The 18,054-nt window shown below is 39.4% G+C and overlaps 1 protein-coding gene across 1 annotated transcript in view; it reads right to left on the bottom strand.

The window, feature by feature from the left end:
- The window catches only part of EXOC6 (exocyst complex component 6), a 188,924-nt gene that overhangs the window by 56,463 nt on the left and 114,407 nt on the right, over window positions 1-18,054 (bottom strand). The window contains exons 18-19 of the mRNA XM_062214680.1: window positions 12,637-12,816; window positions 1,067-1,208 (exon numbers count right to left, since the gene is read on the bottom strand). Coding sequence (XP_062070664.1) covers window positions 1,067-1,208; window positions 12,637-12,816 — 322 coding nt within the window. The remainder of the gene's footprint in view (window positions 1-1,066; window positions 1,209-12,636; window positions 12,817-18,054) is intronic.

Consider the following 18,054-nt stretch of genomic DNA (forward strand, 5'->3'; position numbering starts at 1 on the left):
TTGCATGATAGGAAAAACAATTTGAGCTTGGAGACTTGCACAAACTGTGAATTTTTTGTTGGTGGTAAATATTTTTTAAAACAAAATAAATACTTCATAAATTATAGCTTTAATTTGAAAAAGAAAAATAATATAGATTCATAATCACAGAAAATCAGAAACACTACCTAAGAAAAGAAAATGAATTCTGTTTTTCTAGTAGAATTTATACACAGTGGGCACACAAAAATATTTGATTTTTAAGAAGTGTCATTCCTGCTTTAGTTGTAAACTGCTGACATTTAGCTTTTTAATGTCATTCACAAAGAAAATATCATTGCAGATTTTTTCTCAGACAAATATTTGATAATCCTTCTTGTGTCCTACTGATTTTTAATTTGTCAACAATGGTGCCTGACTAAATTGTCAACCAGGAATTTTCATCTTTTAACCAGTATACCATTCATTTGAAAGCAGAATTTGAAAACTGCTCACATATAGTCATGCATCTGAAAGAGTTAGAATTTAAGAGTTGATAAAACCATATCCAGAAGCACACATAGCAAGGCTAACAGCCAAATAACACATCTAGTTTTGAAGCTGCCTGGCTAATGTCAACACTGGATTACAGAATCTGCTACCAATGTTACCTAAACAAGAAGAAGTGAGAAACAACAGCAACTGAAAAGTCTAGAGAAATCTTTGGGAAACAGAAACAAAAATTCACAAGTTTTACTTGGAATGCAGGGTCCTAAGATTATCCTTCTGCTAGGTATCTAAAAAGTTATTTACAGGTAAAGTAAGAATGACAAACGCGAATCACTGCGTTCATTTATAACAGCACCAGGAGACTCCTGGCAAGAAAGGAAGAATGACCAGAGGAAGGAATAACAGGAAAAATGAATCATCTCAGATGTGCAGCTGAGACATTTTTCTCTTCCTGAAAGGAAGCCCCACTCCTAAGGCTACTAAAAGTTTAGCTGAATCAGGTCATTTCTTTCTTTTCCGACCTATTCTATAATTTTTTCATATAATTTAAATACAGATTCCTAACCATGTATGAGGACTTAATTGATATGGTACTTACATTCACACTGTATGACATCTAAGTTAAACTGCTGAACAGCTCCCATGCTTATCTGTTTTAATTCACTGTCCAGTAGCATCTGCAATAAAGATGTTGACAGATGCTGGCAGGCTGACATGCAAGCTGTCTGGGCAACTTTCCCCTGTTAAAACAAACCAAACCAAAAAAGAATAAATACATCATAAAGTGTCAAAAAATTATATACCTAAAATTATTTTTATTGTATTTGTCCAACACAGTAGTGATTACTGGCCTATGTTTGTATTCTGAATAGCCATGACTTTATATCAGGAATTAAAACAAATATTCTTAGCTCCCTTGTCTTTCTCAGAAGATAAATATAATTAAAAGCTCTAACTGCATAAAAGAAAATTAAAATGTAAGTTAGAACCTATTATTATTTTAGATCTCTTGAAACATCTCAAGTATTGAATGCACATTAAAACAAGGGACATTCATGACATAAAGTAACTGTTATATTGACAGAACATTTCTTTCTTGTTTGCTTTTAAGAATTATTTTATTTATTTAAAAGACAGTCAGAAAGAGAGGAAAGCCAGAGAGAAAGAGAGAGAGGTCTTCCATTCGACTGGTTCACTCCCGAAATGACCACAATGGCCAGAGCTGAGCTGATCTGAAGCCAGGGGCCAGGAGCTTCTTCTGGGTTTCCCATGTGAGTGCAGGGGCCCAAACATGTGGACCATCTTCTACTGCTTTCCCAGGCCATAGCAGAGAGCTGGATTGGAAGTGGAGCAGTCGGGACTCAAACCAGTGCCCCTATGGGAGGCTGGCGCTGCAGGCTGGGGCCTTAACCCACTGCATCACAGCAGTGGCCTTGACAGAACATTTCAACTATATAGTGCCCCCTCCCCCACTCTAAAACTTTTAAAAATTTGCTTATTTAAGAGGCAGAGAAACAGAGAGAGACCCCATCCTCAGGTTCACTCCCCAAATGCTGGCAACAGTCCTAAAAAGGGGCTGAAGCCAAGAGCCAGGAACACAGTCTGGGACTCCTACAGGACAGGGGTGAAAGGAACCCAATCACACTAGCATTATCACTACTGACTCCACGGATCTGCATCAGCAAGAAGCTGGAGTCAGAAATGAGCTAACCTTGAATCTGGACACTCTGACAAGGACACAAGCCTCTTTAAGACACATCTGCTCTTTAAGCTATCATTTAAAAATTTAACCAAGCCAGAATAAAGTTAGTTAATAGTATAATTTAGTATTACTGTTATTTATACGCATCAAAAATTCAAAAAATATTTTCAGTTGAAAGTCCATATATATATTTTTTTATTTGACAGAGTTAGTGAGAGAGAGAGACAGAGAGAAAGGTCTTCCTTCCATTGGTTCACCCCCGAAATGGCTGCTACGGCCAGAGCTATGCTGATCCGAAGCCAGGAAGCCAGGTGCTTCCTCCTGGTCTCCCAAAAGGGTGCAGGGGCCCAAGTACTTGGGCCATCCTCCACTGCCTTCCCGGGCCACAGCAGAGAGCTGGACTGGAAGAGGGGCAACCGGGTCTAGAACCGTGCGCCCATATGGGATGCTGGCACTGCAGGCGAAGGATTAACCAAGTGAGCCATGGCACCAGCCCCATAAGTCTATACTTCTAATAAAAACATTAGCCTATAGTCTAGTTTCTATTACAGCAGGAAAAAGAAAGTTTACCCACCAACATGACTTCAAAATCATCAACAGATCTGCATTTTGCTTTGGCAATTGAGGTTTTGCTTGTTTTTAATATTTACTTATTTATTTGAGAGACACAGTTACAGACAAGGAGAGGGAGAGACAGAGAGAAAGATCTTCCATCTACTGGTTCACTCCCCTTAAGGCTGCAATGGCTGGAGCTGGACCCATCTGAAACCAGGAGCCAGGAGCTTCTTCCAGGTCTCCCATGCAGGTGCAGGGACCCAAGCACCTAGGCCATCTTCTACTGCTTTCCCAGGTCATTAGCCAAGAGCTAGATCAGAAGAGGAGCAGCTGGGACACAAACCGGTGCCCATATGGGATGCCGGAGCTGCATGAGGAGACTTAACCTATTGAGTTTTAAAATCACCTGACAATTTAGCATTAAAAAGTTAAGCAAAGTGGCCAGCACCACGGCTCACTTGGCTAATCCTCCACCTGCAGCGCCAGCATCCCGGGTTCTAGTCCTGGTTGGGGTGCCAGATTTTGTCCCAGTTGCTCCTCTTCCAGTCCAGCTCTCTGCTGTGGCCCGGGAGGGCAGTGGAGGATGGCCCAAGTGCTTGGGCCCTGCACCTGCATGGGAGACCAGGAGGAAGCACCTGGCTCCTGGCTTCGGATTGGCACAGCGCTCAGGCTGCAATGCACCAGCCGTAGCGGCCATTTGGGGGGTGAACCAACAGAAAGGAAGACCTTTCTCTCTGTTTCTCTCTCTGTCTAAAATCTGCCTGTCAAAAAAAAAAAAAAAAAAAAAGTTAAGCAAAGTAAGCACACGTATACTTTTTTTTTTTTTTTAAAGATTTATTTATTTGAAAGACAGAGTTACAGAGACAGAGAGACAGGGGGGTGGGGTGGGGTGGGGTGGGTGTATCTTCTATCTGCTTATTCATTCCCCAAATGGTCACAATGGCTGGGACTAAGCCAGGACTCCCAAACTCCACCTGGGTCTCCCATATGGGTAGTAGGGGTCCAAGCACTTGGGCCATCTGCTGCTGCTTTCCTAAGCATTCATTTGCAGTGAGCTAGATCAGAAGTGGAGCACTTGGGACCCGAAATGGTACCCATATGGGATGCCAGCGCTGCAGGTGTAGCTTAATCCACTGCGCCATAACACCAGCTCCATAAACTTGTGCGTTTTTTTTTTCACTATAATAAATAACATCATTATAAAATACTTTCTATCATACTAAAGCTCTCCATGAACTTTCACTGATAGCTCTAATTAAATTTTTAAATGATAATTAAGCCTCTAGGTTACAGAGCCAAAGCACAGTCCTACATCACTTTCAGTATAAATTTTTTGTTTAAACAGGTTTTGCGTTTCAGCTTGAAGTTTAAAATAAAGTATCATAAAGCCTCTTTTAGATAAAGTTTTCCAGTGTAACACTGCTCTTAGGATGACTGCCTTCAATAGACCATTATGTGATTTGGTGACAAACTGAATCCCTTGATAGGATTCAAAGATCTACGAATATGGTTAGAAATAATGACTTTTGGAAGAAATGCCATGTCTTGTCTCACATCCGTTAACAAATATTTACCTACTGACATTTGACTGTTTCCTACTTATCACAAAGGCCAATAAAGCTACAAAATGATGAAAAAAATTCTCCCAAATATACCAATTAAAGTATACTGGTATAAAACTGCTTACATAAAGGTGATTTGTTAAAAAGGAAATAAAGAATATAAATATATTTCAAGATGTTTATTAGAATCGTTGGTCTTTAAATGACACATTAAAAACCAGACCTAAAAAAAACCAACCTTTTTGAATGAGTCTTTAGCATGTAGACACTATGCACAGTGGAAAACTGCGTATCTGAAAGGAATGTCAATTTCTCAATCAAAAACTGTAGAGATAAAAGCCAATGTGAACAATATATTTGACAGATACTGATGAACTGCCAAAAAGGAATGTAACAAACAATGAAAAACCCAGCATGCTTCAAGATTTCCCAAACCCAAGAGGAATTAGTCTGGGAGACATGCAGCTCTACTCCCCAAACTGAATAATATCAATATGAATGGGAGGGGGGAATAAAGCAGAAAAAGGAAAAATCAATGGCATGCCATTTAATTACAATGTAATAGGCTTAAGAATACTTAATGGAAATGTCACTTTGACCAAATAGGAACAACCAGTGCATCTGAGTTTAATGTGCTTCATAAATCAGCTCTATTTAAATTGCCTCTATAATGTACTAACTACAAAGGCAGATTAATAGATCTCCAAATTCAAAACAGGGTAATCAACATTTCCCCTTCCACATTACTTTATGATTGGAGGACTGGGACTTCTTTCTTCTATCTGTTCATACAATTCATGCTCTTCCCACTATGTTCATACAAATTATACTCTTCCCACTATGTTGTTTAATACTAGCAACTTATTTCTATGATCTGATTTGGTACTCATTATCCAAAATGTAGTGAAATATCACACTTGTAGTCCATAAACATGTACAATTATTGTTAATAAAAATTTTTAAGTTAAAAATTCACAGAAAATGAATGAAAACGCTATGCACAGATTTTTTTTGAAAATCTGCTTCAAAACAGACTTATTTTTTAACTAAAAAAAAACCCTCTAAGAAGTCATTCTTAATAATTTTATAAGTGAACAGACATACACTGTAAGTGGTATTGTTTCAAGGAAACCTTTAAAAATTAACATGGCTTCTGATGCCACAAATGACTATATAGCAATAGTAATAGAGCTGAAAATGATGGTTAGAAGTACGGATTCAGGTTCTTCCATAAACTCAATGGGAAGAGGTAATGAAAACACAACATGAATTTAGCTCTTTATTTAAATAACACATGTAATAATGAAGTCCTAATATTAAATTTATTTTGATTGGGAATATTAAATATAGGCTTACTGTTCTCAAAGACAGACATTAAAAGATTTGTAAAATAGTTAAATGAAATGTTTAATTTAAATGAAGAAAATCTTTTCATAACTCAAAATTTAAGCTAATAACATCAAGGATTCAGATTCTTTAAATTTTAAAAAAGTGATGTTCTAGATGATTACACATTGTTATTTAAAAGAATATTTTCTAATTATAGTGTATAAATATTCTTAAACTTTACCTACTATTTATTTTTAGACAGAAAAAATTTAATGTCCTCTAAATTTACATACCCCAAAATACATATGTTGCCTTTGGCAGACTTTGGTTTAATCACACACCCCTTTCTGAACACTATTATTGTGGATGCTCTTTGTAATATATCATTTTCTAAAATAAAAATAATCTAAATACTTTCACAGTTATCTTTAAAAACTAGCTCTTTTCTTTAGAAATGCTCTGGGTTTTAACATTACAACAACCAAACCAATATAATTAAGTGAAGTGACTAAGGAAACAGTACATTTAATAAATTTCAAGCATCTAGAAATTTCTTCTGCCCTCATTTGAAAAATTAACTCCAGCTATTAACATTTTCTTTCTAACAACACAGAGTTCAATAAATAAGTAAAAACACCTGCTAAACTTTTAAAAGTAACTACTTTTTTAGCTTGCTCTAACATTTTGTTGAAAAACGGCTTGTAAAGAGAGAAAACCCTTAGACAAACTTCTTATATTTCAAAGGAACTTGTAAAAGAGAATCTGCTGACATATTAGATCCTTTTTGCATTACCCAAAAGCTTTTCTTCTAAGAACAATTGTGGTAAAGAGACATTTGGCTCCTAGGAAACTCCCAAAGGGTCAACCATATGCATCCTTCCATGGCACCTTCACAGTGCTGCTTTCTAGATCCATGTCTCAAAAGCAGCTTTCATCATTTACTTGTGTGTCAGTCAATATGATTTATGGACTGCATTCAACAAAGTCAAAGCATATAGAATGAGAAATATGACTACAATCTGCTAATTTGTTTTGTATTGAGCCACTTAAGAGTCAAAGACCTGATGTCAGACTGAGACCAGCAACACAATTAACTAGCCGGTGACAGATTCATCCATCCTCCCTGCCAGGCTGTGCCAATCAAAGACAGCATGAGGTGACATTTGGTGAAATCAGTAAGAAAACTCATTCTCTAAGTAACCCATGTGAGACCCTGATTGACATTTCTTGAATTTAGTCTGTGGAACACAGTCACTCTTTACCCAATAGTTCCCCACTGCAAGCTGTGAAATAAGGCTTTTAATGCCAATCACAGAACAATAAACCACAAACCACCAACTCCTAGTCTAAAGGAATCAAGAAAATGCATCTGTTTGTACGTCAAGTTAAATTTCCAAAATAATTTACCATTATAGATTACACTAAAGATACTCCTTTCTTTGAAATATAAAATAACACGGTAATAAAAATACAACACATTTTATTAGACTATGCCTCAAACTGCATTGGTTTCAAAGTAATGTTTTCATAAATCTACCAAAATATAATAGTGGGAGAAATGTTGAATACTTAAAAACTAATTTGGCACATTTAAATTTTCATTTGAAGCTTTCATTTGTCTCACCATTCTCTTATTTCAAAGATATAATAAAAGTTGTTTGATTTCAACAGTAATTATTTGAAAGCATTTTTCAAGGCTGCTTTCATTCTCTCAAGTACTTTTGATGTAAAAATGTGCTCTTGAAATCATAACCATTCTTTCTGTATTGGTCTATTCTTCCTTAATGATCCCTGGAGAATCCATTTTATTTTATTTATATTCCCACAAAATATCAACTTCACACAATAAACTACTTTTTTACTTAAGTAAAAAGAAATATATAGACTGAAATATATTGTGCATTGTGCATTATTATTTAAATTGGTAACAGGTTTTCTTTTGAAGGGTCATGTAACACTTATCAGAAAAAAAAAAAAGGAAAACAAAATCATGGTCAATTTGCATAGTAGACCTAACATTGTTAAGTAAACTTACTAACATTGATACTGTATTTTTTTTAGTTATTTAAATTAAAGCAATAAAATATTGCTATTTTATATCAATTAAATGTCTATCAGTTTGTTAAATAGATTTCAGTTATAAGGCTATGAAACAGTTTATCTTAAGACAAAAGAGGACGGGAAGTATTTTGATAGATTGGTCAGTCTTCTAAAGAGCCACAATTTGTAGCCTCTTAAAATGCCAGATTGAAAGAATAAGGTCTTTCATTAAATAGAGAATAAGCATCAAAATTAGAAATAAAAAATTCTTAATATTATAGAGATGCCTAGTTGAAAAGCAGACATTTTAAGTCAAGCAATCTATTATTCCTTATATTTTATATAAGAACCACTAATCTAAAGTTTTATTATATGAAATTATATCTTGTTCAAATGTAAAACTGTTATTAAATTAAGGAAGACACCTAAAATATTAGTAAAGATTACAAAAATTTCCCAGGATTATTTCACAAATACACAAGCATTCCTTTACCTCGTAAGATACATTTCAATCCGTTTTCTGGCTTGAACATGCTACATAACACTAAATGTCTCAAATTCCCAATAACACAGAATGGATGAGTTATAAAGGTTTAAATGTCAAGATAAATTCCCCTAGAGAGTTTTAATAATAACTTTAATACCACCTTGAAGACAGATTTTTGAGGTTATGCCAAAAATTTATAAGGTCTACCAAAGTATATTCATTCTAACACCCTTTACATTCCTCTAAATAGGCTTTATACCTCGATATTCCTCTTACACTCCATGAACCAATCTAGTCTAACTTCCTATAGTCCGAAAGAATTGGTTACCCCATTGCTAAAGTCAACCATGAATTCTCATTCTCCTCTGTTAAGCGTTTTTCTTTCTAACAATTCCAATTCATAAGAATACAACACTGTATCACAAATTCTTGTTCTTAAGACAGACACACACACACAACACACACACACACACACCCCAGAGCAAGAAAGAAAGTGAGAGAGAATAAACATAACACTGCTATCTTAAAGTTGAAAAAAAAATTTCCTGAAATAGCAAGACATCACAACTACCTATAATGTATGGCACATTTTTATTTCCTTCACAGCTTCTTTATCTCAATCACAGGGCTCATCAAACTTTGGTAGTCTTTTTTTTTTTTTTTTTTTTTTTTTTTAATTTGACAGATAGAGTTAGTGAGAGAGAGAGAGAGAGACAGAAAGGTCTTCCTTGCGTTGGTTCACCCCCGAAATGGTCGCTACGGCCAGAGCTATGCCGATCCGAAGCCAAGAGCCAGATGCCTCTCCCTGGTCTCCCATGCAGGTTCAGGGGCCCAAGCACTTGGGCTATCCTCCACTGCCCTCCCGGGCCACAGCAGAGAGCTGGCCTGGAAGAGGAGCAGCCGGGACTAGAACCGTGCGCCCATATGGGATGCTGGCGCCACAGGCGGACGATTAACCAAGTGAGCCACGGAGCCAGGCCCAATGGCCTTTGATGATATATAGTGTCCCAAGTTTGAGCTTTCTGAGGCGTAATTACTGCTGCCATGGCAGAATCCACTGCTCTCATCAAACTCACACTAACTGTAGTGGGCAGAAAGAGAATGCAGAGACAAGCAGAGCAGCAAAAGTCTCAAGAGGTCCAGGTTTTCAAGAAATGTCTCTGCTTCCAAGCTACTGATTATATCAGAAGTTCAGCAGGGATAAAATCATAGCTGTTGTTTGCACTTTTACCCAGAGCAGCAGGGAAAGTTTGTGTTATGTGGAAAACAAACAAGATGATCCTAACTCTCAAATGTACTTGATAAGAGCAAATGGGGCAGATAGTTTTTTTTTTTTTTTTTTTTTTTTTTTAAAGATTTATTTGAAAGGGAGAGTAGCAAAGAGAGAGGGAGAGACAGAAAGAAAGATCTTCTATCTGCTGGTTCATTCCCCAAGTGACCATAACAGCTGGGATTGAGCCAGGGTGAAAACAGAAGCCTGGGACTTTATCTTGTCTCCTGTGTAGGTGGGAGGGACTCAAACCATCATATGCTTCCTTCGCAGGTATATCAGCAGGAATATGGATTGGAAATAAGAGTAGCTGGACTCAAACCAGGCAGTCCAATATGGTATGTGGGAGTTCCAAGTACCCACTGTGCAACAACACCCATGCCCAGGCATATATTTAAATAGGCCCTATAACTTCTTACTTGCAAATCTAAGAAAAGCAGGAGAAGTTAAAGAAAGATGAGCTCTGGGTATGGCTAAGCCATGGATTTAAGGTTGAAAACCCAAGGATCATTGTTAAAGCAGCAACTCTGGGCTAACAAGAGCCATATCCCCATTTCTGTATATGAGCATCTATTTCAGAGTGGCAGGACCATATAATAATTAAAAGTTACTGTATCTCATCCCTAGTATAACATAAAATTTTCAAAAAGTTGCCAGAATCACTAATTGGTTAGACAATACAGGTGGTTTCCACATGATCATTAGTAAATTGCACAAATGTTAACTAAGCCAATAGGATGTCATTAGTAATACTTACAGATGATGGATATATTATAAATATAGCCATAAATAAACATATAACACAAGGAGCAGGTGTTATAGTGCAGCGTATTAAGCTGCTGCTTGGGATGCCCACATCCCATATTGGAATGCCTGGGATTCAGTCTCACCTCCACTTCCAATCCAGGTTCCTGTTAATGCATCTAGGTGTCACCAGATGATGGCTCAAGAACTTGAATCCCTGCCACCCACACGAAAGACCAAGTTCCTGGCTTCTGGCTTTGGCCTGACCTAGCCCCAGCTGTTGCAGGCATTTGGAGAGTGAACCAGTGGATGGAGGATCTCCTTTCTCTGCCACTCTTTCAAATAAATAAATACCACAGAATAGGCTCTTGTTATTGAATAATTTATATGTAGGTTTTAACCTTCTGAGAATAATTCCTGACAGTCAAGTACAAATAGGGTTTCATTTGCTGAGGCACACACCTGAATAACACATTCTGTGAAATGGGTATAAAGGGAAGAAAATTACTCAAAGACTGAGTACAAAGTTTCAACCTCCAAAACTCAGAATAGCTTTACTGTGTTCCATTAGTCAACATGAATAAAGATCTCTGGTTAAGCTCTTCAGTTTGCAATTATATTTTATAGTATTTGTTGAAAGAAACTATACGAGGCCGGCACCGCGGCTCAATAGGCTAATCCTCTGCCTGTGGCGCTGGCACACCGGGTTCTAGTCCCAGTCGGGGCGCCGGATTCTGTCCCGGTTGCCCCTCTTCCAGGCCAGCTCTCTGCTGTGGCCCGGGAGTGCAGTGGAGGATGGCCCAAGTGCTTGGGCCCTGCACCCCATGGGAGACCAGGAGAAGCACCTGGCTCCTGCGTTCGGATCAGTGCGGTGTGCCAGCTGCAGTGCGCCAGCCGCGGCAGCCATTGAGGGGTGAACCAACGGCAAAGGAAGACCTTTCTCTCTGTCTCTCTCTCTCACTGTCCACTCTGCCTGTCAAAAAAGAAAAAAAAAAAAAAAAAAGGAAAAGAAAACAACTACAAAGGGAAATACCTTAAAAGAGAATGAGAGGGACAGGGCAGTAGTTTCAGTATTGAATTTAAAGACCAAATAACACTTGCAGTATATTTTCTTGCCTTGAAAGTAGTTTCTATTTTATGACTGAGAGATGCTGTGTTTTATTTTTCGAGTTAGTAAAAAGTATATAGTTTTTCTTGGATAGTGTAATTTTAAAAGTTATACCATATTTAGTGGTGTGTTAGTAAATGTTTAATAATGAATCCATGGGAAAGAACCTTGGTTTGCATCCTTTGCTGACTTCTGTGATCTACCTACTCTTCCCATTACCAACAACGGGTGTCATTGAATGCACAGTTGGGAAGAAATGTGTATAGTCAGCTCTCAATATCTATTTACCAAGATGCTCTGGAGGTCATTTTCTCTCATAGGAAAGTATCCTCTTATAAGCAACTGAGAGAAAGGGCCAGCATTATGGCACAGTGGTTTAGGTCACTGCCTGTGACGCCAGCATCCCACATGGGCTCAGGCTTGAGTCCTTGCTGCTCCACTTCCGATCCAGCTCCCTGCTAATGCACCTGGGAAAGCAGAAGATGGCCTAAGTGCTTGGGTCCCTGCACCCGTGTGGGAGACCCAGAAGAACCTCCTGTTTTCAGATGGGCCCAGACTCAGCCACAGTGGTCATCTGGAGAGTGAACTAGTAGATATAAGATTGTCTCTCTCTCTCTCAATCTCCCTGTGTCTCTCTCTGGCTTCCTCTCTCTGTGTGTTTAACTCTGCCTTTCAAATAAACAAATTTAAAAAAAAACTAATAATTTCTTGGTCCTTTCTAACTGGAAAAGGCATTACTTACAGAGTTTATTTCTATTTATATCTATATTGTCAATTTCATGTTTTTATGCTGGTTTTTGGTAGAAAGAGAGTTGTAATTATTTTGGCTGAGAAGCACAATAAATTAAACAATTGGCTATGCTATTATTCTTTGAAAATTGATATGAAAATTGGTAACAATGGAAAAGGAAATATGCAAACTAGGAAGTTGGTATAAACAAGTGAACTTCAAGTTAAATTCTATAGTACATTTCATTTTTTTTTCTTTCTTTAGATGACTAGTTCACTGTAAATTTTTATTTATCATTTACTTCCATTTTATTTGAAAGGGAGAGAGAAAGAGACAAAGATCTCTTCTACCCACTGATTCATTCCCCCAAATGCCTGCAACAGCTAGGTCTGGGCCAAACCAAAGCCAGGAGCCAGGAACTCAATCTGGGTCTTCCATATGGGTGGCAGGGACACAAGTATTTGAGCCATTACAGCTGCCTCGCAGAGTGTGCATTAGCAGAAGCCTGGACTCAAACCTGGGCACTACAATATAGGATGTGGGTATCCCAAGTAGCATCTTAACTACTGTGCCAAACACCCACCCCTAACATATACTTTGAAATTAAACAAACTTAAGTTTCTGAAAATTTTTATACTTACAGGCAAATGAGTAAACACTTGAAAGATGCTTCTCAAAAAATTAATAAGATCCATTAAATAACCACTAGCTCTGCCATCTGGCTCAGACATTGTCCAGTCATAATCAGCAAGCTGAACAAATTCATCGATTTTCTGATTAAGTTTAGTATATATTTCTCCTTCAGCTGCATGTCGAGCATCCTGACGGGACAGAACAGCAATATTAATACACAATTCAAGAAGCAGTTAATAAAGCAAGTTTCTTAAAATTCCAAATTTTATTTATATTTGTCTTTGGTCTAATATTTTAATCATTTATGCAAAGTCCAGGAAGAAAACTGTTGGCTTATTTGCTGGAAGTACTCTATTTGGACATCAGATCTTTTTTATTTCTTTTTTTAAATTAATTTATTTATCTGATAGAGTTACATGGAGAGAGGAGAGGCAGAGAGAGAGAGAGAATCTTCCATCCGCTGGTTTACTCCCCAGTTGGCCGCAATAGCCGCAGCTGTGCTGATCCAAAGCCAGGAGCCAGGAGCTTCTTCTGGGTCTTCCACGCGGGTGTAGGGGCCCAAGGACTTGGGCCATCTTCTACTGCTTTCCCAGGCTATAGCAGAGAGCTGGATCGGAAGTGGAGCAGCTGGGTCTCAAACCAGCACCCATATAGGATGCTGGTGCTTCAGGCAAGGGTGCTACCTGATGCAACACTGTGCAGGCCCCATCAGATCTTTTTTCTTCCTTCTTTTCCAACTTCACCATTTCCTTTCTCATCTTTATGTGATAGGATACTTTACAAGGTTTTTTTATTTGTTTTAAAAAGATCCATTTATTTGAAAGGTGGAGTTACAGAGAGGCAGAGGCAGAGAAAGAGAAGTATTCTATCTTCTGGTTCACTCCACAAATGGCCGGAGCAGGGAGCCAGGAGCCAGGAGCTTCTTCTGCGTCTCCCATGTGGGTGCAGGGGCCCAAGTCCTTGCGCCATCTTCCACTGCTGTCCCAGGCCATAGCAGAGAGCTGGATCAGAAGTGGAGCAGCCAGGATTTGAACTGGCACCGATATGGGATACTGGCACTGCTGAAGATGGCTTTACCCACTACACCACAGCACCAGCCCCTACAGGGTATTAGTTCTCACAACTGTAAGCAGATTCTCGGGAGAAACAAAAGCAGGAAAGTGTCCCATCTCATATGAGCTCCAGTTTGAGTTCCAGCTACTCTACTTCCTTAGATCCCTGCTAATGTGTCTGGGAAAGCAGCAGATGATGGCCCAAGTGTTTGGGCCACTGCCACCCATGTGGGAGACTCGGATGGAGCTTTTGCATTCAGCCTGGCCCAACCCTGGATGTTATGGCCATTTGGGGAGTGAATCAATGTATGTTAGATTGATCTCTCTCTCTTTTCTCTGTAACTCTACCTTTCAAATAAAGAAATCCTTAAAACATTATGAAACCATAGAAAGTATGCTCTCTAACCATCATGGAATGAAATCAGAAATTAGTAACAGAAGGGGAGCCAGAGTTGTGGCACAGCAGAACAAGCCACTGCCTATGAGGTCCCATCCCATATGAGTGTTAGTCAGAGTTGCTGCTGCTCCACTTCAAATCCAACTTCCTGTTAATGCACCTGGGAAAGCAGCGGAAGATGGCCCAAGTTCTTGAAAGGCAGTTACAGAGAAAGGGAGAGACAGAGAGAAAGAGATCTGCCATCTGCTGATTCACTCCCCAAATGAACACAGGGGCCAGGGGCCAGCGCTGTGGTATAGTAGGTTAATCCTCCACCTGTGGCACCGGCATCCCATATGGGGGCCAGTTCTAGTCCTGGCTGCTCCTCTTCCAATCCAGCTCTTTGCTATGGCCTGGGAAAGCCCAAGTGCTTGAGCCCCTGCACCTACAAGGGAGACTGGGAATAAGCTCCTGGCTCCTGGCTTTGGAATGGCACAGCTCTGGCTGTTGCGGCCATTTAGGGAGCGAACCAACAGAAGGGAGCTCTTTCTGTCTCTCCCTCTCACTATCTGTAACTCTACCTTTCAAATAAATAAATAAAATCTTAAAAAAAAAAAAAAGAAAGAAAGAAAGACTTCATCTAAAAACAAAACAAAACACAGGGCCGGAGCTGGGCCAGGCTGAAGCCAGGAGCCCAGAACTTCTTTTGGGTTTCCCATGTGGGAACAGGGGTCCAAGGATTTGGGCCATCATCCACTTCTTTCCCAGGGGCATTAGCAGGGAGCTGGATCAGAAGTGGAGCAACTGAGTCTTGAACCAGTGCTCATGTGGGATCCTGGTGCTGCAGGGCAGCAGCTTAACCCACTATGCCACAGCACCGGCCTCAATAAATAAATCTGTTTATTTAAAAAAAAAAAAACCAGAAGAACATTTAGAAAATTCAAACATGTGGAAATCAAATAACAGACTCTTAAGTAACCAATGGAGAAATATAAAAACACATAATCAAAATTAGAAAATACTGACATAAGTGAAAACAAAACTTACAGGATGTAGCCAAAACAACGCTTACTAGGTAATTCCTACCTATATATGCTTTTATTAAAAATGAATAAGGATTTCAAATCATTAACGTAAACTTACACAAGGACAATCTCGAAAAAGAAAATATGATAGTGGAAGATTCTCTCTCTCTCAAGCTGCTGCACTCTGATGGAATGGCATGAAGGATAACGAGAGACCAGCATGTAGGCACTGTGGCCTTTGGAATCAAGGCAGAAGATCCCCATGCCTATGATTTTCTTACAAAGAATAACACAGACTTTGACAGGTAACTTTTTAAAAAAAAGACTTATTGATTTATTTGAAAGTTAGAGCCATAGAGAAAAAAGGAGAGACAGAGAGAGAAGTCTTCCATCTGCTGGTTCACTCCCCAGATGGCTGCAATGATCAGCACTGGGCCAGGCAAAAGTCAGGAGCCAGGAGCTTCTTCCAGGTCTCCCACACAGGTAGCACAGGTCCAAGCACTTGGGATATCTCCCATTGCTTTTCCCAGGCCGTCTGCAGGGAGCTGGATTGGAAATAGAGCAGTCAGGACACGAAACATCACCCATATGGGATATGCCAGCACCACAGGCAGGAGCTTTACCCATTAAGCTGCAACACCAGTCCCCAGAGAACATCTTGAAAGTTAAAAGTAGAAAGACTTGTACCTTCCCTTCAGAATTTTTTAGGTTTCCCAAGATCCTGGAATTCTTTTTTCTTTTTACTTTTTATTTATTTGAAAGGTAAAGAAGAAAAAAAAAAAAAGGAAGACAGAGAGATTTCCATCTTCTAGGTATACTCCCCAAATACCTACAACAACTGGGACTGGGCCAGGCCAAAGCCAGGAACCAGGAATTAAATCTAGAACTTGCACATGAGTGGCAGAGACCTAAGTACTTGAGCCATCACATGCTGCCTTCCAGGTTGCACATCAACATGAAGCTGGAATCCGAGGCAGAGCTGGGACTGAGACCAGGTACTCCAAAAAAGGATGAGGGCACCTTAACCACAGCACCAAACACCAGGAATTCTTTGTATCACCTTAAAAAGGGTTGACAACTTGCCACTCTGGCCAGTAGAAATTAAGAGTGAGAAAGAAACAGAGATCAATCTTCCATTTACTGGTTGGAGTCCTGGCTGCTCCAATTCTAATCCACCTCCCTGCTAATGTGCCTGGAAAAGCAGCAGACGATGGCTCAAGTACTTGGGCTCCTGCCATTCACATGGGAGACCTGGATGGAGTTTCAGTTTCCTGGCTTCAGCTTAGCCCAGTCCTGGCCATTGCAGCCATTTGGGGAGTGAATAAACAGATGAAAGATCTCTCTCTGGAAATCTCTTTTTCCCCTCCCTCAATCCTGTCACTCTGCCTTTCAAACAGATTAACTAATTTTTTAAAAAGTTCCAACAGTGCCTCTCTTCATCTATAGAAGAAAGTAAAAATAATGAGAATTTTACATAAAACAGAAATTAAAGAAAAGTCAGTGTTAATGGTATTAACTGAAATGTTACTGAAGCACTGCCAAAGATGGTAGCAGCAAAATGAGTACTCAAAATAGCTACTTGTAGTAACGTAAGCTATTAGTCTCTATCACACTTTCTAATGTGATACAAATTGCCTCAGAAAAATGTTAACACTGAGAAGCTTACTACTAGCGTTAATCAGTAACACTGTCAGTGACTATAAATTCAGCACTCTGAGTTCAGGCAGGACAAAACATCGACTGAAAGGTAAGCAAGATTAAGACAAGAACCTGGTGTCTGTTCACTGATATTATCTCCAGCACCTACAACAGTGCTTGCCACCTAGGCGGCAGTAGATGAGTACTTGTTAAATGAATGAAGAAATCACTCCTGTCTTGAAAAAATTTATAATCCATTGAACATGGAAAAGTAACCACAAATAAAATAATTACAGAATGAGTAAATATGAACAAATTCATACTGACTACCAAGAGTATGAAAATGCAGCAAACCAGGAGAGCTTCTGTGGACTAGGAAGAAAACTTCATAGAGGAAAAGCTTTCTGGTAACAAGAGAAAACAGGAAGCTAGCACAGTGTTTATGTCATTTGCTGTTCCAGGTAATCTTCTTGAGTAACAAAATAATCCAAAACTTACTGGCTTCAAATCACAAGCATTTATTATGCTCATAGGTTCTGTTGGGTAGGAAACTCTGTTTACAATGTCTGAGACCCCAGCTGGAACAACTTGAAGGCTGGGACTAGGAGTCTAACAGCTGGGGTCATATTCATCTGGAGGCTTCTCTCCTACAAGAGTACCTCAGAAAGTCTGTGGAAAATGCAATTAAAAATAAGTTTATTTTAGTACCCAAAAAGTGAAATCCACGCATTTTTTCATACATTTTCCATAAACTTTTTGAAGACCCCAGTACATCTGGCACCTGGGGTGGGCAGCTCTTTGTGTGGCTTGGCTTCCTCACAGCTGCAGAGTAACTGGACTTCTCACACAGAGCAAGGAGCTCCAAGCATGTGTGTTCAACGCCCCATGCTCAGGAGGTGGAAGCTGGGGCAGGCATTGTGGCATAGTGGATTAAGCCACAATGTGGAACACCAGCATCCCAGAGGGGTGTTGGTTCATGTCCCAGCTGCTTTGCTTCCAATACAGCTTCCTGCTAATGGCATGGTTAAAGCAGTGGAACATGGCCCAGGCATATGGTCCCTTGGCATTCACATGAGAGATCCAGATGAAGCTCCTGGCTCTTGGCCAGCACTGGCCGTTTGGGGTTATTTGGGGGTGTACTAGCTGATGGAAGATCTCTCTTCTTCTTTCTTTGTAACTCTTTCAAACAACTAAATAAATTTTTTTTTAAAGATTTATTTATTTGAAAGTCAGAGTTACACAGAGAAAGAAGGAGAGGCAGAGAGAGAGAAGGAGAGAGAGGTCTTCCATCCGCTGGTTCACTCCCCAAATGGCTGCAACGGCCGGAGCTGTGCC

Source organism: Lepus europaeus, chromosome 17 (genome assembly GCF_033115175.1).
Source record: "Lepus europaeus isolate LE1 chromosome 17, mLepTim1.pri, whole genome shotgun sequence".
In the NCBI taxonomy this organism is placed as follows: Eukaryota; Metazoa; Chordata; class Mammalia; order Lagomorpha; family Leporidae; genus Lepus; species Lepus europaeus.